Source organism: Notechis scutatus, chromosome Z, assembly GCF_049901735.1.
Source record: "Notechis scutatus isolate UNSWTSFEM ecotype Mainland chromosome Z, rNotScu1.2, whole genome shotgun sequence".
Taxonomy (NCBI): Eukaryota; Metazoa; Chordata; class Lepidosauria; order Squamata; family Elapidae; genus Notechis; species Notechis scutatus.
Genome location: NC_142025.1, coordinates 998,368 through 1,022,248, shown reverse-complemented (window position 1 = coordinate 1,022,248; position 23,881 = coordinate 998,368). Strand labels below are relative to the sequence as shown.

General features: G+C 50.1%; 1 protein-coding gene across 1 annotated transcript in view; it reads left to right on the top strand.

The window, feature by feature from the left end:
* Positions 1-23,220, top strand: part of LOC148128737 (uncharacterized) — a 67,344-nt gene extending 44,124 nt beyond the window's left edge. Inside the window, exons 2-10 of the mRNA XM_087947290.1 lie at positions 2,159-4,826; positions 6,783-11,356; positions 12,944-13,210; positions 14,215-14,306; positions 15,811-15,894; positions 17,339-17,482; positions 18,108-18,239; positions 19,852-19,974; positions 23,000-23,220. Of these exons, the coding sequence (XP_087803416.1) occupies positions 2,159-4,826; positions 6,783-11,356; positions 12,944-13,210; positions 14,215-14,306; positions 15,811-15,894; positions 17,339-17,482; positions 18,108-18,239; positions 19,852-19,974; positions 23,000-23,014 (8,099 nt within the window). The 3' untranslated portion in view covers positions 23,015-23,220. The remainder of the gene's footprint in view (positions 1-2,158; positions 4,827-6,782; positions 11,357-12,943; positions 13,211-14,214; positions 14,307-15,810; positions 15,895-17,338; positions 17,483-18,107; positions 18,240-19,851; positions 19,975-22,999) is intronic.
* Positions 23,221-23,881: the final 661 nt, after the last annotated feature.

Sequence of the window (23,881 nt, the reverse complement as noted above, 5' to 3'; positions counted from 1 at the left end):
TTTTAGTAGCTTCTTGTTCAGTTTTGGTGATTAATGCTATGTCATCAGTAAATAATAGCAACAATGACACTACCCCATTACTTTCCTTTTTAAACAAGCATGGATCAGCCATGCCAGCTACAAAACCTATCTTAGTTAATTCCTTAACTATACACTGGTTCCACTCATATCCTGATTGCTTCAAGCCATAAAGACTCTTTTTCAAACTCCAGCAATCAGTTGTATTATCATTTTTTATACCTAAAGGTTTCTTTAAATAAATAGTGTGTTGCAACGGTGCATGCAGATATGCCGTCTCTACACCCAAATGATTTATAATGTATTTCTTCTTAGCTGCCCACACAGATTAGGTGCAAACACCTCATCATAGTCCTTTGCTGTCTGATTTAACCCTTGTGCTACTAACCTGGCTTTATGGGTAACAGTTCCATCCACACCTGTCTTAAGCTTACAAAACCCATTTAAATCCTAGGGCATGTTTACCTGGTGGTAACTTAACGTTTTCATATACCTCCAACTTTTTTAATGATTCCAGTTCCTTATCCATTGCTTCCTGCCAAGCAGCCTGATCCTTAGCAGGATACAGTTTCAGTTCATTATAATTACTTGGATCTGTATTCACTTGGCATACAACACTAGCCTGATATCTATCAGGTGGTCATGTTACTCAGGTTGAATGTCTTGGTAATACAGGGCTAACAGGTGGACTTTCCTGTGCCACCTTCTCCTGTTCTCCTACCTTCTCCTGTGCCTGTTCTCCTACTTCCTCCTGTGCTTCCTCTTTAATGGCTATTCGTGGTTTACTTAATTCATCTTTAGGGACTATTTGGGTGTCAATAATAATATCATTGCTGGATTCCTGTTCAAGTTTATCCCACCCAACGTGCTCGAGAAATTTTGCACTAGTGCTACAATAAACATGAACTGTACCTTGATCCCAATTCTCTAGATGTTGTGTTAACTACATTGTTTAACACATGGTTGCTACACATTATGGCTTCACCCCACAGTGTTTCAGGCAAACCTGAATCAAATAACATAGTGCGAGCCATGGCTTGTAATGTTTGCCTTCTTCGTTCTACAAACGAGTTATATTGTGGTCTGTAAGGTCATTTATGTAGCATATGAAGATACTTGGTCGTAGAAAACTGCCTTGGGGGACACCACTGTTGACAGGTACAGAATTTGATAGGACGCTCCCAATTTTGACCATTTGTTGTCTGTTTGACAGGAATGCTTCTATCCAGTTATGCAGGTGTCCAGAGATACTGTAAGATTATAATTTTAGGAGTAGTTTGTCGTGTACCACTGAATCAAAGGCTTTACAGAAGTCTTTGTAGATTGCATCTATTGCTTTGCCCAGGTTGAGTTGTGTAGACCATATGTTTTTGCAGTGTAAGAGTGGCAGATTACAGGATAGTTTTAGGAAATAAAATAGGAAATACTGGGCATGATCCATTGCTGTTTACAAATATTGAGCCAAAGAATGTGGTAAAGAGGTTGGCTTTAATGGTGTCGTTGTTGCAGTCTTTGCCATTAGGTCCTTTCAGGGGTGGCATGGACCTTGACTCTTTTAGTTTGTTGTTTACAAAATTGTAGAAAGCGCGGGTGGAATTGGTGCATAGAAGGTTTTCCTCTTGTTTAATGTGATAATTGGTGCATTCAGTCTTTATCTGGTGGCATAAATTTTTGTAGCGGCTTTTGAAGTTGGCAACGTGATCAGATTTGTTTTCCTCCTGTGATTTCTTTTTGGATTGAAGCTTCCTTATTGTTATGGGTAATCTTTTTTTTTTGTTTTATTTTGGGGGTTGTTGGTACATATAGTTTGATGACTCTTTTGACTTTGTGTCTCTAACTCCTCCCTCTCTCCTCTCACTATTTGTGTGTGTCTCTGTCTCTTCTCTCTCTGTGTCTGTCTGTCTGTTTGTCTGTCTGTCTCTGACTCTTCCAACCTTGTGAACTGCTGGAGAACAGCCAACTCAGTTTAGTGACTCCAACTCCTTCCATTTTTCCAAATCCCCTTTAAGACAAGATTGGGTTCAAAAAAGCCTCCGAGCTCCTTAAGCAGCTTAAATCCTTCTTGTGTCTCTTGCCAGGCGACCCATTTGACCTCTTGCTTCCCCCCTCCCCAACCCTTCTTCTCTCCCCTCTCCTTCAGATGGCTCGCGAAGCCTCTCTGCCTCAATGACGACACCAAGCGGAGAAATCCAGCCCATTGAGGCCACAATTGCTCTGGCCATGACGCCCGACACTCCCACCGACTTATCAGTGTTCCTGCCAGGGAAGAAAAATAAGAAGAATGAAGACCGGCCCCAACCAGAGGGAGCCAGTTGTGACACAACCGCCAGCAACGCCGCAGCCGGTTCGGGGGCGCTTAGCGAATGCAGCCAGATCGTAATGGAGCAGGCTCTCAAATCTGGCAGGACAAGGCCCCGGAGTCCTGGACGTGCTCCGGGGACAGAGCTTCTGGACGCGCGCATCGTGATGGGCGAGGAGACCCACTGTCTCGGGGTGGCAGTACAGGAGGCCCCCGCCGTCCCCAAATCTGGCGTCTCGGAGACCGCCTCCGGCGAAGAGTCGAGTGACGCAGGTGACGAAGGCCTGGAGGTGGCATTCCAGGGCGGGCCTCCTCCAGTTGCCAGAGACTTCAATAAACTCCATGCCTTTGCCTCCATGTCCCCGCAAGGACTCCTGAAGCTCCAGGAGCCGGTGGTGACAGGGGTGTCCCCTCTCTCTCAGGATGAGCCAATGGCCGACATGCCTTCTCCATCTCCCACACTGGCCAAAGACCTCCCTGTGGTGCTGGCCGAGTCCCCGCTGTTCCTCGCCAAGTACCCAGGTAGCCTCGATGCCGAGCTTTACTTCACAGCTCCATCCACCCCGATCCGGACTCTGTTTCCCCCTCTCAGGCAGCCCCCATTCTCGAAAGACGGCCTGAGCGAGGAGCCAAATGAGATAGACAGCGAAGGCCTCGGATCTCCACCCACCTCACCCTCGGGCTCCTACATTACTGCCGAGGGTGGCAGTTGGACTTCGATGGGCACTGCCAGCACCTCATCGTCCTGCTCACCAAATCTCTTAGCCGAGGCAGAAGCGCTGGAAGCCCCAACAGTGGCTGAGGAGGCTTTGGCCGAGTTAGACCTTCCAGAAGGGGAACCAAAACTTTCCGGGGTGACCTGCCCCACTTTTGGAGCTTTCCCGGGGATGTCCTACAACACTTTTCCATTGTCGTATCCTGCGGAGGAATGCAGGGGAGGTGAGGAAGAGGAGCGGAGTCCTTCGGAGGAAAGCTGGGGCTACGGAACGATGCCCTTGGAACTTCTCCCATGGGAAGTGGAGCAGGCCTGTCCCTCCTGGCCCCCCAACTTCGACAAGTCTGAGGAGGACACTGACCTCAGCGCCAGCCCTTTGGCAGGGCACAAGAGTTTGTTGCCTTCAGAAGTTGGAAGTTTCATGAAAAGAGGGTCGGAAGCCTGCCCCTTTGCTCGTCCCCTTACCCCAGTCTCTGGGGCTCCTTCTCAGCTTCAGGATGTGTTTGGAGTGGCTCATGATGGGGCAGGTGAACCTGGCAGTCTTCAAAGCGAGCTACCTACGTCCTCTCAAGAGGATGACGTGAAGACCATTGAGAGTGATCAAATGATACCAGCTCTGCTCCTCCCCTTCTGTGGTAGCCTCCTTTTCGAGACAGAGTCCATGGAGATCACACTCTTCCCACTGGGAGAAGCGGCAGAGAATGATGCACTCTATGGTGTGGAAGACGATGACAGCACCTCCGCCTCCTTCCTTCACTCTCTCTCAGAAACCTCCACCAATGAAGGCGTGGGCGAGTCCTTCGCTTATCCATACGACACCTCCCAGTCCTCGGACTCTGCTTCCGATGATAGCAAGGATGGCATGGAGCAGGATGCCAGGGTCATCGCTGACACAGTCGCCGAGTCCAAGGGAGACCCGGAACAAGCACCACTGCACCCGGAGTGCGAGAATGAGATGGACATGTCCTCGGAGGTGTACAACACAGATGAAGACACTGTTCAGGGAACGGGGCAAGAACAAATGAGAGGAGAGTCCGAGGAGAAGGATATGCCAAAAGAGGAAAAGTTGATGCAGGAGGATCCAATAAAACATCCAAGATCCTTTGACACAATGGTTGTCTCCCAGCTGCAAGCTAGATCAGAGAGCCAAGGTGGTGCCGTCTCAAGGAACAGTTGTATTTCTCCTCTGGCTCCAGGAGAAGAGGACTCTGTGGTCACTTTTGAAGATTGGAGTCTCCCAACTCAGGATGACAAAGAAGAAGAGTCCCTCAAGGAAATGGTCCTCTTCCAACTCTCGCCAACACATCAGCCTCACCCAGATGTCCAACCAACCCACCTGGAGTCAGAGCCCTCAGAGGGTCAGGTTTGTCTGATTCCTTGCTTTGATACCAATGACGAATTGGACAATCAGCCTCTGTTGACTGACACTGTGGAGGAATCGCCGTCGGCCGTTCCCTTAGCTGAGGAATGGATGGGACAGATTTGCCCAAGGTCTGTCATCCCCCTGGCATGGAACCCCGAATCATGCCCAGTTGAGTTGGAAGACCTGGAAGCCGCTGACAACCACGATTCGTCGAGTTTGGACATTGGTGTGCAGCTCGAAGAGTCTGAGAAACGGCTGCTGGAGCTCCTTGACCAAGATGGTGCCACAAGCGGAAGCTCCGCTGAACTGGAGCTTGCCCATTGGAGACAGAGAGCTGTTGGAGACCTCTTCCGAGAAGGCAAGGCCCTTTGTGTCGCTCCTGGAATCAAAGGGGACCCTTTTAGAGCACCGAAGTTGTCCCAGCATGAACTGTACCTTGATCCCAATTCTCTAGATGTTGTGTTAACTACATTGTTTAACACATGGTTGCTACACATTATGGCTTCACCACAGTGTTTCAGGCAAACCTGAATCAAATAACATAGTGCTAGCCATGGCTTGTAATGTTTGCCTTCTTCGCTCTACAAACGAAAGTTATATTGTGGTCTGTAAGGTCATTTATGTAGCATATGAAGATACTTGGTCGTAGAAACTGCCTTGGGGACACCACTGTTGACAGGTACAGAATTTGATAGAGACGCTCCCAATTTTGACCATTTGTTGTCTGTTTGACAGGAATGCTTCTATCCAGTTATGCAGGTGTCCAGAGATACTGTAAGATTATAATTTTAGGAGTAGTTTGTCGTGGTACCACTGAATCAAAGGCTTTACAGAAGTCTTTGTAGATTGCATCTATTGCTTTGCCCAGGTTGAGTTGTGTAGACCATATGTTTTTGCAGTGTAAGAGTGGCAGATTACAGGATAGTTTTAGGAAATACTGAGCATGATCCATTGCTGTTTACAAATACTGAGCCAAAGAATGTGTTAAAGAGGTTGGCTTTAATGGTGTCGTCGTTGCAGTCTTTTCCATTAGGTCCTTTCAGCGGTGGGATTGACCTTGACTCTTTTAGTTTGTTGTTACAAAATTGTAGAAAGCCGGGTGGAATTGTTGCGTAGAAGGTTTTCCTCTTGTTTAATGAGATAATTGGTGCATTCAGTCTTTATCTGGTGGCATAAATTTTTGTATCGGCTTTTGAAATTGGCAACGTGACCAGATTTGTTTTTCCACTAGTGATTTCTTTTTAGATTGAAGCTTCCTTATTGTTCTGGATAATCTTTTTTTTTTGTTTGTTTTGGGAGTTGTTGTTGGTACATATAGTTTGATGACTCTTTTGACTTTGTGTCTCTCTCTCCTCTCTCTCTCCTCTCACTGTTTGTGTGTGTCTCTGTCTCTTCTCTCTCTGTGTCTGTCTTTCTGTCTGTCTCTGACTCTTCCAACCTTATGAACTGCTGGAGAACAGCCAGCTTAATTTAGTGACTCCAACTCCTTCCATTTTTCCAAATCCCTTTTAAGACGAGACTGGGTTCAAAAAACCTCCCAGCTCCTTAAGCAGCTTAAATCCTTCTTGTGTCTCTTGCCAGGCGACCCATTTGACCTCTTGCTTCCCCCTCCCCAACCCTTCTTCTCTCCCCCTCCTCCAGATGGCTCACGAAGCCTCTCTGCCTCAATGACGCGACACCGAGCGGAGAAATCCAGCCCATTGAGTCAGCAATTGCTCTGGCCATGACGCCCGACCCCCCACCGACTTATCGGTGTTCCTGCCAGGGAAGACAAATGGGAAGAATGAAGACTGGCCCAAACCAGAGGAGCCAGTTGCAACACAACTGACAGCAATGCCGCAGCCGGTTCAGGGGGATGAGGAAATGTGGCCAGATTGTAATGGAGCAGGCTCTCAAATCTGGTGGGACAAGGCCCCAGAGTTCTGGACGTGCTCCAGGGACAGAGCTTCTGGACGCACACATCGTGATGGGCGAGGAGACCCACTGCCATGGCATGGTAGTACAGGAGGCCCCCGCCATCCCCAAACCTGGCGTCTCGGAGACTGCCTCCGGCGAAGAGTTGAGCGACGCACGCGACGAGCCTGGAGGTGGCATTCCAGGGCGGGCCTACTTCAGTTGCTAGAAACTTCAATAAACTCCATGCCTTTGCCTCCGTGTCCCCACCGGAACTACTGAAGCTCCAGGAGGTGGTGGTGACAGGGGTGTCCCCTCTCTCTCAAGATGAGCCAATGGCTGATGTGCCTTCTCCGTCTCCCACAGTGGCCAAAGACCTCCCTGCGGTTCTGGCTAAGTCCCCCTCTTCCTCACCAAGTACCCGGGTAACCTCGATGCCAAGCTTTACTTCACAGCTCCATCCACCCGATCTGGACTCTATTTCCCCCTCTCAGGCAGCCCCCATTCTCGAAAGATGGCCTGAGCGAGGAGCCAAATGAGATAGACAGCGAAAGCCTCGGATCTCCGCCCACCTCACCCTTGGGCTCCTACATTACTGCCGAGGGCAGCAGTTGGACTTCGATGGGCACCGCCAGCACCTCATCGTCTTGCTCTCCAAATCTCTTAGCCGAGGCAGAAGCCCTGGAAGCCCCAACAGCGGCTGAGGAGGCTTTGGCCAAGTTAGACCTTCCAGAAGGGGAACCAAAACTTTCTGGGGTGACCTGCCCCACTTTTGGAGATTTCCCGGGGATGTCCTACAACACTTTTCCATTGTCGTATCCTGCGGAGGAATGCAGGGGAGGTGAGGAAGAGGAGTGGAGTCCTTCGGAGGAAAGCTGGGGCTACGGAACGATGCACTTGGAACTTCTCCCATGGGAAGTGGAGCAGGCCTGTCCCTCCTGGGCCCCCAACTTCGACAAGTCTGAGGAGGACACTGACCTCAGCGCCAGCCCTTTGGCAGGGCACAAGAGTTTGTTGCCTTCGGACAACGCAGAAGTCGGAAGTTTCATGAAAAGAGGGTCAGAAGCCTGCCCCTTTGCTTGTCCCCTTACCCCAGTCTCTGGGGCTCCTTCTCAGCTTCAGGATGTGTTTGGAGTGGCTCATGATGGGGCAGGTGAACCTGGCAGTCTTCAAAGCGAGCTACCTACGTCCTCTCAAGAGGACGACGTGAAGACCATCGAGAATGATCAAATGATACCAGATCTGCTCCTCCCCTTCTTTGGTGGCCTCGTTTTCGAGACAGAGCCCATGGAGATCACACTCTTCCCACTGGGAGAAGTGGCAGAAAACGATGCACTCTATGGTGTAGAAGACGATGAAAGCACCTCTGCCTCCTTCCTTCACTCTCTCTCAGAATCCTCCACAAACGATGGCATGGGCGAGTCCTTCGCTTATCCATATGACACCTCCCAGTCCTCAGACTCTGCTTCCGATGATAGCAAGGATGGCATGGAGCAGGATGCCAGGGTCATTGCTGACACAGTCGCTGAGTCCAAGGGAGACCCGGAAGAAGCACCACTGGACCCAGAGTGCGAGAATGAGATGGACATGTCCTCGGAGGTGTACAGCATGGATGAAGACACTGTTCGGGGAATGGGGCAAGAACAAACGAGAGGAGAGTCCGAGGAAAAGCATATGCCAAAAGAGGAAAAGTTGATGCAGGAGGACCCAATAAAACATCCAAGATCCTTTGACACAATGGTTGTCTCCCAGCTGCAAGCTAGATCAGAGAGCCAAGGTGGTGCCGTCTCAAGGAACAGTTGTATTTCTCCTCTGGCTCCAGGAGAAGAGGACTCTGTGGTCACTTTTGAAGATTGGAGTCTCCCAACTCAGGATGACAAAGAAGAAGAGTCCCTCAAGGAAATGGTCCTCTTCCACCTCCCACCAATACATCAGCCTCACCCAGATGTCCAACCAACCCAACTGGAGTTGGGGCTCTCAGAGGGTCGGGAGTGTCTAATTCCTTGCTTTGATACCAATGATGAATTGGACAATCAGCCTCTGTTGACCGACACTGTGGAGGAATCGCCGTCGGCCGTTCCCTTAGCTGAGGAATGGATGGCCCAGATTTGCCCAAGGTCTGTCATCCCCCTGGCATGGAACCCCGAATCGTGCCCAGTTGAGTTGGAAGACCTGGAAGCCGCTGACAACCACGATTCTTCGAATTTGGATATTGGTGCGGAACTCGAAGAGTCTGAGAAATGGATGCTGGAGCTCCTTGACCAAGATGGTGCCACAAGCAGAAGCTATGCTGAACTGGAGCCCATTGGAGACAGAGAGCTGTTGGAGACCTCTTCCGAGAAGGCAAGGCCCTTTGTGTCGCTCCTGGAATCAAAGGGGACTCTTTTAGAACAACCCGAAGTTGTCCGAGCGGATGCCGAGAAAACCCAGGACAGCCAGACAGTTATCTGTCTGGAGACAGAAGACGAGCTGGAGGAAGCGTCGTTTCTTGACCAGATCAGCAACAACAAAGACCGTGTGATGGTGGCAGCATTTTCTGAGGCAAAACCCGCCTCCCACTCGGCGCTGAGCAACCTGACAGAGAACCTCCTTGCCGAAGACAATGGGATCCAAGAATCTCCTCTCTTCACCCAAGACAGGGAGGAAGCAGCCGAATTGCAGAACTGGAGTTTATGTGGAACGCAGAATAGCTCAATCGATCCAGAAATGGAGGACTACTCTAGACACTCTTCCAACGATGAAGCGGCGGTGGATGATGATGACACAACGCCTAATCTTTCCAAACTCTGCTTGGAGACTGGTGAAATTGAAGCACTCAACGGAAGAGAGACTCGGGGCGCCGAGCATTCTCATACGCCAACCCATGTAGAAATGGGCAGCCCTGCTGAGGACACATCAGAAGAAGACCTAGGGAAGTCCGAGGAACCATTGCATATCTCCAGGAAAGAGGTGGTTGAGACCAACGAAAACCCACCGAACATGATGGACCTTGTGGAGGAGTCCGGGCAGCGAGAATTATCTGAGGAAGGGAACATTGACCAGAGTTGGGGAACTCCATCCGAAGAAGATGCATCAGATCTGGAGAGTGGAGAAGGCAGCCAAGAAGAAGCCGCTGCTGAAATCCCACCAGTAGAAGACCTCCAGATGGAGGGCCCGTTGGACCCCGATTGTTTAACTGTTGTAGAGCAGTTAGGATCCGAAGTGACACAGCAAGGAGGTGCTCACAATTTACTGATCCAGCAGTGGGGCCTGAAGGACCATGGCACGGACATTCTACAGGACAAAGAAGCTGAGGGCAGCTTGATCTGTGTCAACCCTACTGAAGCTCCAGAGATGTTTGTGACCTCGGATGATGAAATCGTGTGTCCCCAAGAAAAGAGTGACAAAACGACAAAGGATGTGGACTCAAAAAATAATAATGAACGCTGGCAAATGGAGGAGATATTAATGCCAGAACCCCCAGCGGCACCCAGAGATGCCGAGGAGGTTCTTCTGCAAGGAACCGAAGCTCAAAATGATGGAGAACAGGTGGATTCCATCGAGTTGCCACACGATGTGGGCGATGTCCCCCTTTGGAACCCCGAAACAGAGACAGTTGAGGTGGTCCGAGGCATTCTTCCAGCAGAAAACATAGACCAAATGCACTCCAGTACGTCCAACGATGGTCTACGTGAGAAACACCCTGAAATTCAGAAGAAGACTTTTGCTGAAGCCCTTCTCCAGGGGCTCCTTCCTATTTTGGAAACTGGACACCCTCTGCAAAAGGAAGAAGAGGCAGATGCCACCCAGCTGTCTCCGGGCACATGGGAGGAGTCCGCATCTCACTCGTATCTGGAATCCAGCTTCGTGACGACCTCCAAGGAGGTCTCCAGTAAAACCATGCTCTTAGCTCCCTCTCCAGATTCTGCAAGAGAAGAATTTGCGACCCTGGATCAGACCTGGGGTAGCCAACAGGCAGGGGTGGAGGCGAGTCCCTATCCACCAAGCCTGGAGGCAGTCACTGCGGAGTTGGAGCATCTGATGGTGGAGAACATTGAGCCAGAAGGCTTGGAGACTCCACCAAATTGTTATCCAGAAGAGGGACCTCCCCAGCAGAGCACAGCGATTTGTCAGCATTATAGCGTCCTTGCCCGCACATCTTTGACTATCCCATGGCCGGCTGTGAAGCAAAGAGATGGGCCTCCTGAACTTAGGACATCCCGACGGATCTTCTTAGCTTCCGAAGATGAGATTTATTTGCGCGCTCTTCCCGAAACTCAGGACAGTCTTTCCAGGAGACATGTAGAGATGGAGCAGGCAGAGAGTCGAGAACGTTTGGGAAGCGTCGATGAGGATGCGAGCGCGGCCAGTCCTGAAGCTTCCAGCCCAGAGATCTTGGCAACCATCTCTACCGAGCTCGAACCATCTGGTGCCTTGTTTCACTGTGATCAGGACCACGACGATGGAGCCATGGTGTCTCCAAGGGTTCTTGAAGATGCTCAACTCCAAGGTTCTGCGCCAAATGAAGCCACCCCGCTTGGCAGGGAAGATGTCGCCTCTGCCCCTGGGAAAAACGAGCCTGAAGTCATGGATGGAAGCCCACCGCAAAGTCCTCACGAAGATCTCCCAAGGCTAAAAGCCAAGAGGATGGTCAACGAGAAGGCCGTGGAAGAAGCTCTGGAGGTTGTGGAACTGGAGGAGGCAGAGACTGAGACGAGCCATCCGAAGATGGAGAATCTTCTCCCCGAAAGCACGGGATTCCACTCTTCGGAAGATGACTTCTCACCTCCCATTCCTCGGGTTTCCCGTTCCATCGGAACATTGTCGCAAGAGACTTGGCCCGCACAACGACCATCGTCCCCTGCCCCGGAGGAGGTTCTGGTTGCCCTGCCTCCCGCCCCGAGATCTCAGTTCCCAGAAGTGCCTCCTGTTTCGTCCTTGATTGTACCACCTTCACCTCCCTCTGAGGGGCCCATCCAAGGCCCATCAGCTACCTCTCGACTCGTTCCTTCGACCGCAGGTCCTTGTGTGGAACACATACCTCCCAACGAGACTCTCCTGCAGGCTGCCCACAAACCTCCGGTGGAAGGTAAGCCCTCCCATTTTCTTCCCCCGTCCAACAATTACATGTAGTTCTCGACTTACGACCGGGTTACGCCCCCCCCTCCAGAAAAAGGGAATTTGGGACCAATTCTCATCCTTACTACTCTGAGGTCATGGGATTGAAATTGGCTCCGATTTAAAATGGTTGCAACGTCCCGTGGGTGCTGCGATCCCCTTTTGCGACCTTCCGACAAGGCGGAAGCCACGTTCGCTTAATGACTGGCTTACTGCCCAAACAACTGCCTCAGTTTGCCTGCCACAGAACGGCAGGGAAGGTCATAAAATGGGGCCAAGCTCACTTAACAACAGTCTCACATAGCCATGGAAATGTTGGCCGCGATTGTGGTTGTAAGTCAAGGACCAGCTGTAACACCGAGGACAAATGTTAGATCTGTGTACGTCAAAGGTTTATAGGGAGTCCGCAAAGTACAACCACCCATTTAAGGACCATTCAAAATTACAAAATTACAAACTTGTTGTCTGTGTGGTCACACGACCCTATTTTGGACAAAGTCAGCAGCTGTTCTGGTTTTATGATTGTTTGCAGCTTTCCCCGGTCACTAAACCCAGATTGACAATGTTTTTGCTGAAAAGGGATGTTTTCAGTCAAGCCGGCCTCATAGCAAAGAGTGGGTTCGCTTAACGAACTGCAGGGATTGCTTAATTACGACAGCTGTGTCTTAAAGACTGCAGCAGTGAGTAAAACAGCTGATGCGCAGTGTGAATCAGCTGGGATGGAAATATAGGACAGACTAGGGCAGGGGCAGGTGGACGAGGCCAACGAATCGCTGGCACAACAGGTTCGCACGAACCAGTCGGAACCGTTTGAATCCCAGCCCTTAAAGACAGCAGTTGCTTAACCATTGCAACAATGGCTTACCAACGGAGGAGGAGGATGACCGAAGCGCCCTTGGTGGTTTTACTAGCAGACGTTTCATGACCCAACTAGGGAACATCATCCGTGCTAGAAGGGAGTGGGGATTGTTCTCTTGTTTATGTACAATTCCTTCGAGCACCAGTGAGGTTACATAGCTGGGTCACGAAACATCGGCCAGAAAACCACCATGCTCAATGAGCACCCAGGAGCCAACAAAAAGAGAAACCCAGAGGAGCGTGGATTAACACCAGACAAACAAATCAAGCTGAAAACTATACCTTAATCCCTTTAACAGCATTACAAGAGTTGGTAGGGGCCTTGGAGGTCTTCTAGTCCAACCCCCTGCTCAAGCAGGAGACCCTAGACCCATTGCAGATAAAAGCTTGTCCATTTCCTTCTTTAAAAAGGAACTACCAAGGGGGAAACAAAAGCCACCATCCCTCCCTTAACCTTAGATTAAAAAGGGAATCAACCCCACACTCCCTGATATCATCACACAGATGATATCTGTGAGAAAGCCACCCAGCTTAAAGCACATCGTGGACACCAACAAGTAGGATGGTAGGATGGCCTGTTGACGAGATTTCAAGGACAACCAATGGTTGGGGGTTGTCTGTCAACAGCTCCCAAGAAATGCCGACCAATGGGAAAAGAAAAGGTCCGAAGTCCAGACCCTCAACTTCCTCTTTTTTCCAGCTCTCAAGAGTGCCAGGTCTTCAGCTCTCCACCAACTTCCTGGCGGCCAAGATGCCCGAGGGAGGAACCAGTTGCCCGGCCACCAAGATTCCCGCCTCAAATATTTGGGATCGGTGCGCAAAAAGCGAGCTTCTCGGGGTTCCTTCCCGCCAGAGTCAAGTTCGAGCAAGGAGAGGCCTCTGGAGACGCTGCATGAGGCGGGCATGATGCCGCTGGAAGAGAAGATGTCCTTGACAGGGAAGAGGGCCCACAACATCAACCACAAAGGTAGGAAGACGTCGGGAGGAGTTGGCCCAACGCATCTTTCTCTCAGTGTGGGGGTTTCACCGTGGCTGGTTTGAATGAAGCTCCGTGGTTGGCTAGTTGGCCATGACATGTCATGTGAGGTAGAGGGGGGGTCGGACTAGAAGACCTCCAGGGTCCCATCCAGCTCTAGGATTCAATGATCTTTGGCGGGTTCTACCGAGATATCCAATGGGATGGGTGGGCGGGTTGTCTAGAATAGGGGCCTTCAAACTCGACTGTCAGGATTCCAGTGATTGCCCTTCATTAAGTCATAAGCCTTGAGCCGAGTTTCAAACAAAACTTCAAAAGATTTATTAGGAGCAACAAGCCAGCATGACTTGTTGACATTGACTGCTTGAAAACTTGTGGACTTCAACTCCCAGAATTCCTCTTCCAGTCATGTTAGCTCAGGAGTTCTGGGAGTTGAAGTCCACAAGTCTTAAACTTTCCAAATTTGACGACCCTTGGTGTAGATGAGCTCCCAAGGCGCCTTCCAGCTTTAGGATTCCATGATCTGTGTTGGGACCTTCAGGGATGTCTACGAGGATGGGCAAGGGGTTGGACTAGAAGATCTCTGGGGACCCTTCCAGCCCAAAGATTCTATGATCTTCGGTGGGTTCTTCAAAGACGTCCAACGGGATGGGTGGGAGGTTGGCCTAGAAGGTCCCTTCCAGCCTGAGAATTCTGTGATCTTTGGTGCGTCCTTCAATGATGTGTACAAGGATGGGTGGTGGGGGGGTTGGTTTGGAAGATCTCCAAGGTCCCTCCCAGCCCGAGCATTCTACAACCATGTGTGACTCTCATAACAAGTGGAGTGGTTCCCTTAAGAATTGTGGCACCAAAGAGAATAAGATGGGGGGGGAGGGCAAAGTTCACTACATCTTACTTAATGATGGCAATGGGGGTCACAATTGCCGTCGTAAGTTGAGGACCGAGCCTTGGGAAAGAAGCGCAGAGAGAAGACACTAAAATATCTTTTTGGGCAGGATCGTCCAATGATTCGGAAAGCAACAAAGGGTCACTCCCGGATTTGGAAGAGCCGAACATTCCAGTACCAGGGACAGCTCATGCGGCGCAGGTGTGGCCCCTTCGCAGACCCCAAATGTCTGGACTTCACCTCCCAGAATTCCCTAGTCAGTCGCACTTGAGGTGGCCTGGACTGAGAGAGAGAGAGAGGCTCAAAGTCACTCAGCTGGCTTTCCTCCCGAAGGCAGGACTAGAACTCACTGTTGCCTGGGGATTGGCCCAAAGTCACCCAGCCGGCTTTCATGCCTTAGGCAGGACTAGAACTCCCAGTCCCCTGGTGATTGTCCCAAAGTCACTCAGCCATCTTTCCTGCCTCTGGTGGGACTAGAACTCCCAATCTCCTGGTGATTGTCCCAAAGTCACTCAGCCATCTTTCCTGCCTCTGGTGGGACTAGAACTCCCAATCTCCTGGTGATTGTCCCAAAGTCACTCAGCCATCTTTCCTGCCTCAGGCGGGACTAGAACTCCCAGTCTCCTATTGATTGGCCCCGGGTTGCCCACTCCACTTTCCTCCCTAAGGCTAGAACTCCCCGCCGCCCACTTGAGTGCTATTGAAGGCTGTGCTCGCAAGGCGCCTGAAATTGACTTCTTTCCATTGATCAATAGATTAAAAATGGAATTGCTGGATCCTAGAAGGAGTGGGGGGCGGTGGGCACAACAAGATGGAGAGTGGTGCGATTCAATTAACCACCATCTTGTTCAGGCACAGAAATTTCAGGCTCAATTGTGGTCGTAAGCCGAGTGTCAGGATTCCGGCAATTACCCCATTTAAACCCCGAGTCTTGAGCCTAAACTTCCAAAACTTCCAAAGGATTTATTGGGAGTTAACATGTCCGCCACTGCCTGGGTGCAACCTAATGTGAAGCACATCATTCCTTGTCACCCTTGACCCTGGTTTTCCCCACCCCCACCCCGGGTGTATCGTAATTCATATTCTCCAATGGGACACATCCATAGCCCAGAGTCATCAATCAGGCTCTCCAGTTTGCATTTTGCTTGGCAGAAACTTCAGTCACCTGGTTACTATCTCTGAAAAACTATTTATGGAATGCACTTTTGATTTCCAAGCTGCCGCACTGCTCTTTCAAACCTCTTTTCCCCCTCCCTTTCTGTTGGCAACTCTAAAAGGACCCTAGAAATATTTTAGGAGTTGACAGGCAAATGCTCGGACTGGTCCAAACCAGTCGAATCCCACCACTGTATGCGGACCGGCTCCGGAGTTTTGTCACCCCCAGTTTATTGTCGTTGAGGCGATCAGGCGACTTTGCCAAAGGGTCTCGCCGGATATGGACGGTATTGGCGGGGCTTCGAATTCAATGGTCCTGGGGCCAAAACCACAATTGCAAAGAAAGCGGGGTTGTGTATATCTTGGGGGAGGATATACACAATAGAAAAGTAAAATTAAATAAAAGACCTCTTCAAAAAAACCTGATCTCGGATGTTAATTGAGGCCGGCTAACTGCCTTTCCGGGAAGGTAGAGAGAGACAGAGAGAGAGGGATCCGCTTAGTAGTAAGGGAGGAGTAAATGGATTTCTGTGTGTGGGTTTTTTGGCAGGCCCAGCTGACACACACTCTGGGGACAGGTGAAGAGTCCATCAACAAGGCCAAACAAAGCCGGAGCGAGAAGAAAGCTAGAAAGGTAATTCCCTTCCGTCCTTCCTTCCTTCCTTCCTTCCTTCGTTCCTTCCTTCCTTCCCTCCTTCCCTCCTTCCTTTTTCCTTCCCTCTCTTCCATCTATCCGTCCTCATCCATCTCTTTTCTACCTCTCTCCCTCCCTCCTTTCTTCTTCACAAATCCCTCAAGGCGGTGAACATATCCAGCACTCTCCTATTTTTCCAGAAACAACAATCCTGCATGGTAGGTTCAGCTGTCTGGCCCCAAATCACCCAACAAGATTTGTTGCTTAATGTGGAACTAGAACTCGCCATCTCCTAGTGATGGGCTTGTATTCAGCCAGCTGGCTTTCATGCCTAAGGCGGTGATTGGCTCAAAGCCACCCAGCGGTCTTTCACGCCTAAGACTGAACTAGAACTCACCACCTTCATTAAGGCTGTGTTCTAGAGTTTGTTAGTTTCCTGATCTGCTCTACCTCTTGGGCTTGGTGAGGTGTAAGTCTTCTACTCATTGTAGTAGGCATCTGCTAACATATTGCCAGGCGCCAGAGAGCACCTTGGAACAACCCCAATTTTGGAGGGTGTCAATATTTTCCTTGGCTTTGGACTGAGATACCCTCACCATACTCGAGAAGCGAAGTTCTCTTGGGAAGTCAGAAGAAAGACTTCTGCATGGTTCATACCAGAAACCTCTTGTGGTCTCTAGAACTTTCCACAATTCATGGTCCACCGTGTCTTGAAGAAGACCGTACCTCAAGATGGCCCTCTGTGGAAGCAAAGGGTTGGTCTGCAGGACCTCAACTGTAGCATCGGGTGGGAGAAAGTCCCTCTTTTTCTGGTTCTTCATCCAGCTCTTGTGTCAGGGTTCCGGCGATTGCCCTAATTAAATCATGAGCCTCAAGCCAAGCTTCAAAAGAATTCAGCAGATTTATTAGGAGCAGCATGCCGGCATGAACCTAAATGAAGCCAACTCTGGCCTACGTAATTGACAGTCACTTGTGGCCCAGTTTCCGCCTTTCCCCCCCGGGTGTGTCATAAATCAGATTCTCCAATGAAGGGTTTTCATGGGCAGAAGATCCGGTAGCCTAGGCTACACTCTTTGTAAGATAAGGGTGGTTCTGGCTGTAAACTGCCGTACTACTCCTTCCGATTCCCCCACCTTGTTTATGGCAACTCGAAAACAGACATAGGAATGTTTTATGAGTTGAAAGCTTGGCCTTTAGGACCTCAACTCTAGCATTGGGTGGGCCAAGGTCCTCCCTTCTCCTGGTTCTTCAACCAGTTCTTGGGTTGACCCCGTGGCTTCAAGCCCAGTGGCTTCAAGCCCAGCCTAGCTCCTGGTTCCTCAACCTCCTGAGCTTTGTTCCGTGGCTTTTGAAGGTGGGTGCGAGTTCCTCTCTTTGTGGTGTGGTTGCGAGCCAGTCAACGTGGTGCCAACGGGTTGTGTGAGGTCTTCTACTTTGCCCCCAGGCCATGTCCAAGCTGGGTCTGCGGCAGATCCATGGCGTGACCAGGATAACCATCCGCAAATCCAATACCTTGTTTGTCATCACCAAGCCGGATGTCTTCAAAAGTCCTACTTCCGACAACTACGTTGTCTTTGGGGAAGCCAAGGTGAGCTACGAGGGTGGAGGAGGAGCTGGGAAGGAGCTGGGGTCTTGGGTGTGTATGTGGGGGGGGGGGGAGAAGTCCGTTGGTGAGTGAAGAGGGAGGAAGAGGAAGGAGGGAGGAAAGAAAGATAGGAAAAGTGTGGATGGACGGAAGGAAGGAAGGAAAAAGGGAAGGAAGGAGAAAGGAAAATAGGAAAGAAGGGAATCAGGAAGAGATAGGAAGGAAGGGAAAAGGATGGAAGGAAGAGAGGAGAAAGGAATGTAGGAAAGAAAGGAAGAAGGAAGACCCCGGGGAGGGTGAAAATGGCCGTGGCGTGGCACCCAACCAGCAACCGGGCAGAGAACCGATTGCTCAATTTTTTTGAAGCCGCACCCCTGGATTTAGGGAGGTCGACTAATTCCTGGTTGAAGGACCTGGCTTCTTGGTAGAACATGGCCAAAGGTCTTGACTGGTTGGAGAACGTCTCCTTGGGGGGTCTTCTCCTGGAAAACGGGCCAAAGCCAGGTCCTCTTTCTCCTTCAGAATGGAGGCAGATTGTCTCCTGGCAATGGGCTAGATCTGGCTTTGGCCAAGTCTCCTTTTCTCCCTCCCAAAGAACTGAAGGTCCTCCATTGCTTTCTTTTTTCAGATCGAAGACCTCTCCCAACAGGTCCACAAAGCGGCCGTGGAGAAGTTCAAGGTTCCGGTGGAGCACTCGCCCCTGGTCACCGAAGCGGCGTCGGCCCTCACCATCAAGGAGAAAAGTGAGGAAGAGGAGGAGGTAAAGAAGGCCAACCTTCTCCAGACATGAGCGGGAGAGGGTAATAGAAAGGAGGACAGGCCAAGAATGAATGAGAACCTTCAGGATGTCCTCCTTGGAGGTCCACCTAGGACAAGAGTAGCAACCCGTGGCTCTAGAGCCGCATGTGGCTCTTTCATTCCTCTGCTGCTGCTTCCTGTCCCACAATTGATAGGGCTTTTGGTTAGGAAAGAGGATGCCGGGCTAGGAGGAGACTCTATGGTGGGGGAACTGGACTTCCGGTTGGCTCCAGGATTGAACGGGAGGGCTTCCAGTTAGGAATTTTGTGGCTATTTGAGTGTTTTAAGGTTGCCGACTCCTGACCTAGGAGGTCCAAGGGGAGTAGACTTCTTGGGAGCCAGGCCATTAACCCGTGGAGCCCAATTCTTGCTCGGTATACCTTGCTTTGACCAAGAATGGTGACTCTTCTCTGGCCGTCTCCATCTTCAGGACCACAAGAGTTGTCCACATTGGATGGCGCCAACGTTGGTGGCACCTCCAACCTCGATGCTGTGGACAGGTGTCTCTCAGATGTGTAGGGACTACACTCCCTAGAAGGACCTAACATTACTCGGGCTGGGAGGGACAGAGGAGGACATCTAGTCCAACCTCAGGAGACACCATACCATCTATCCTCTGAGCTTCATGTTGATGGACCACAAGTCCATCTCATGGGAAAACCTCTTGGTAGCTTCTCCAGCCAACTCCATGTTCTTCCTGAAGATGCTAAGCTTGGACTTCAGGTTGCAGGGACACCATCCAGTGTTGGTAGAAGTCATCCCGTGGTGGGGTAAGTCTATTGTCTGGAACCTTACTCCATTGTTACTATAATGATTGTTATGGTTTGCTGCAAAGTCAGCCAGATGTTGAGGTGGGATTTGGGATTTGGAACCACCTCTTGAAGTCCTGCCCAAGGACCTAACATGATGGTCTTTCTTTCTCTTTCTTTCTTTCTTTCTTTCTTTCTTTCTTTCTTTCTTTCTTTCTTTCTTTCTTTCTTTCTTTCTTTCTTCCTTCCCTTCCTTCCTTCCTTCCTTCTTTCTTTCTTTCTTTCTTTCTTTCTTTCTTTCTTTCTTTCTTTCTTTCTTTCTTTCTTTCCTTCCTTCCTTCCTTCCTTCCTTCCTTCCTTCCTTCCTTCCTTCCTTCCTTCCTTCTTTCTGCATGTCTTTTCTTTTTTTCTCTTCTTTTTCTCTCTCTTTCTTTCCCCTTCTCCCTCCCTCCTTACTTTCTTTTCCGACCCTTTTTCATACTTTCCTCTTTCTTCTTTCTTCTTTCTTTCTTTTTTTTGTTTCTTTGTTTTCTTCCTTCCTTCCTTCTGTTTACTTCTTCCTTCCTTCCTTCCTTCCTTCCTTCCTTCCTTCCTTCCTTCCTTCCTTCCTTCCTTCCTTCCTTCCTTCCTTCCTTCCTTTTCTTTCTTTCTTTCTTTCTTTTCTTTCTTTCTTTCTTTCTTTCTTCTTCTTTCTTCTCTTTCTTTCTTTCTTTCTTTCTTTCTTTCTTTCTTTCTTTCTTTCTTTCTTTCTTTCTTTCTTTCTTTCTTTCTTTCTTCTTTCCTGCTTGCATTTATGTATTTCCTCCCTCCCTTCCTCTTTGCCAGGTGGACGAAACGGGTCTGGAAGTGAGAGATATCGAAATAGTCATGGCACAGGCCAACGTCTCCCGCCCCAAAGCCATCCGAGCCCTTCGGCACAACAACAACGACATCGTCAACACCATCCTGGTGAGTGGTGTGAGGGCAGCCCTCTCTCTCCTCTGCTGCAGTGGAATGTAGTCTGGATTCCCGGAAGGAAAGGGAGGGGCTGCATTCCAGGAAACGGAGAGACGGGTTTGGAGAGTTTGGTTGCGAGGAAGAGAATTTACATGGCTCCTTCCCCGTGATTCCCACAGTATATCCCTGGGGAGGCAGTCCTCGACTTACAATGGTTCAGTTAGTGTCTCTTCCTCAATTTACAACCGTTAGCAACTGTTCCAAGTTCGAACAGCGCAGAAGAAAGGGTCTTAAGACTGTTTTCCCCACTCACAACCCTCGCAGTGTCCCCACAGTCATGAGTATCAAAACTCAGATGCTGGCACAAACCGACGCATATTTATGATGGTTGCAGCTTCCCCCAAGGGGAAGGGGGTGTCACGTGATCCCCTTTTGTGACCTTTTCCAACCAGCAGGGAAGCCAGATTTGCTTAAGGACCGTGGGACTGCCTTCACAATTGCCAGGATTCCCTTAATACAAATCTGCCGGGGAAGGTCGTAAAACGGGACAAAACCTCACTTAAGAAGCATCTTGCTTAGCGACACAAATCTGGGGCTCTATTGTGGTCGTACATCGAGGACTGACTATGGAATAGAATAGAAGTGAATAGAATAGAATATAGAGTAGGGTAGAATGGAATAGATTACATTACTACATTATTACATTATACACTGCTCAAAAAAATAAAGGGAACACAAAAATAAGACATCCTAGATTTGAATGAATGAAATATTCTTATTAAATACTTTGTTCATTACATAGCTGAATGTGCTGACAACAAAATCACACAAAAATTATCTATGGAAATCAAATTTAGCAACCCATGGAGGTCTGGATTTGGAGTTACACTCCATGTGGAAAAAAAACACGACAGGCCGATCCAACTTTGATGTAATGTCCTTAAAACAAGTCAAAATGAGGCTCAGTAGTGTGTGTGGCCTCCACGTGCCTGTATGACCTCCCTACAATGCCTGGGCATGCTCCTGATGAGGTGGTGGATGGTCTCCTGAGGGATCTCCTCCCACACCTGGTCTAAAGCATCTCCCAACTCCTGGACAGTCTGTGGTGCAACGTGGCGTTGGTGGATGGAGTGAGACATGATGTCCCAGATGTGCTCAATTGGATTCAGGTCTAGGGAACGGGTGGGCCAGTCCATAGCATCAATGCCTCCGTCTTGCAGGAACTGCTGACATACTGCAGCCACATGAGGCCTAGCATTGTCTTGCATTAGGAGGAACCCAGGGCCAACCGCACCAGCATATGGTCTCACAAGGGGTCTGAGGATCTCATCTCGGTACCTAATGGCAGTCAGGCTACCTCTGGCGAGCACATGGAGGGCTGTGCGGCCCCCTAAAGAAATGCCACCCCACACCATTACTGACCCACTGCCAAACCGGTCATGCTGGAGGATGTTGCAGGCAGCAGAACATTCTCCACGGTGTCTCCAGACCCTGTCACGTCTGTCACATGTGCTCAGTGTGAACCTGCTTTCATCTGTGAAGAGCACAGGGCGCCAGTGGTGAATTTGCCAATCTTGGGGTTCTCTGGCAAATGGCAAACGTCCTGCACAGTGTTGGGCTGTAAGTACAACCCCCACCTGTGGACGTCGGGCCCTCATACCACCCTCATGGCGTCTGTTTCTGACCGTTTGAGCAGCCACATGCACATTTGTGGCCTGCTGGAGGTCATTTTGAAGGGCTCTGGCAGTGCTCCTCCTGTCCCTCCTTGCACAAAGGGGGAGGTAGCGGTCCTGATGCTGGGTTGTTGCCCTCCTACGGCCTCCTCCATGTCTCCTGATGTAATGGCCTGTCTCCTGGTAGAGCCTCCATGCTCTGGACAGTACATTGACAGACACAGCACACCTTCTTGCCACAGCTCGCATTGATGTGCCATCCTGGATGAGCTGCACTACCTGAGCCACTTGTGTGGGTTGCAGACTCCGTCTCATGCTACCACTAGAGTGAAAGCACCGCCAGCATTCAAAAATGACCAAACCATCAGCCAGAAAGCATAGGAACTGAGAAGTGGTCTGTGGTCACCACCTGCAGAACCACTCCTTCATTGGGGAGGTCTTGCTAACTGCCTCTGCTTTCCACCTGTTGTCTATTCCATTTGCACAACAGCATGTAAAATTGATTGTCAATCAGTGTTGCTACAGTTTGATTTCACAGAAGTGTGATTGACTTGGAGTTACATTGTGTTGTTTAAGTGTTCCCTTTATTTGTTTTGAGCAGTGTATTATATATTTTTTAGTTTACTTTATTGTCATTGCAGCTCGTACAACGAAATCAAACACCATCTTCAGTGGACATCATGAACACGAAAATAAACACAAACACACATCCTTCACACTCCACACATTGAATTGGAAACCCCTGATATTGCATTAATATTGCACTATACAGCAGAATTCAAAAGAGCTCCTGCTCTGGGACAGACGCTGTTTTTCAGCCTATTTGTCTTTGTTTTTAATATAATATAATAATGATGGAGGAGGAGGAGGAGGAGGAGGAGTGGGAGGAGGAGGAGGAGGGAGGAGGAGGAGGAGGAGGAGGAGGAGGAGAAGTGGGGGGAGGAGGAGGAGGAGGAAGAGGAGGAGGAGGACTGGGAGGAGGAGGAGGAAGAGGAGGAGTGGGAGGAGGAAGAGGAGGAGGAGGAGGAGGAGGAGGAGGACTCTGCGCTCTGAGCTGGGTGATTTCCTCGCAGACCTTTCTCGACCCAACTAGGGAGCATCATCAGGGCTGGAAGGGAGCAGGGTGGAGTTTCTGTTCCTACAGTATATATAGTATATATAGACATCTGCAAGGAAACCTCCCTGCTCGGAGATCCCCAAGGACCCCACAATTCTCCTTTCTCCCTCTCCTCTTCCTCCTCCTCCTTTCCAGCACTGATGGCGGTACCTAGCTGGGTGGCAAGACGTCTGCGAGGACTCCCAACCCCTCCCCCCCACTGCTTCCTAGGCCTGACGCTTCCCTTCTCTCCCCTTCTGTCTTCCAGGAGCTGACCATGTAGCGACCGGTGGGGGGACGTGCCCCGCCCAGCCCGCTCACCCCCTGCCTCAGTTTCCCCACTCAACCACCACTTCTGTATAGAAACCCAGTTGCCCGTAGCCGAATACAGCTGTTAGGAACTTGCTAAGACTTTACTCTCCCCGATTCTCCGATTCTACACCAAGGATGCGCTCGCGCTCAATAAACGGTATATTCCCTCCTGCTGCACCCGGCCTCCGTCTCTCTCTGTCTTTGGCTGGGCAGGGAGGTGGGTTCGAAGCTGCCGGGTGCCAAGTCCTCGACTTACAATGGTCTGTTTAGCAACAGTTCCAAAAGCCAGGAGGTCACCTCCCCCCACCCAAAAATGGGACTTCGCCTGAGCCAGGCTGGGATTCGGCCGGTTCAGGCCAGTTCGGCTGAAGCAGTTGTCAATTTGACCTCCCCTTGGGCGGAGCAGGTGTTCCGAAGCCCAGCTGCCCCGCCCTGCCTCGCCCCCCCAGGAGGACCCAGCCACCTGGTTCTGGCTCCCAGGTAGGTGCAGGGAGGGTTGATAGGCCCCAAAAAGGGGAATGGGGGGGTGAGGAGAAAGAGGAGGGGTGGGGAGGAAGGAAGGAAGGAAGGAAGGAAGGAAGGAAGGAAGGAAGGAAGGAAGGAAGGAAGGAAGGAAGGAAGGAAGGAAGGAAGGAAGGAAGGAAGAAGAAGAGAGAGAGAAAGAAAGAAAGAAAGAAAGAAAGAAAGAAAGAAAGAAAGAAAGAAAGAAAGAGGAAGGTAGGATAGAAGGAAGGAAGGGAAGGGAGAGAGAGAGAGAGAAAGAAAAAAGAAAGAAAGAAAGAAAGAAAGAAAGAAAAAGAAAGAAAGGAGGAAGGTAGGATAGAAGGAAGGAAGGAAG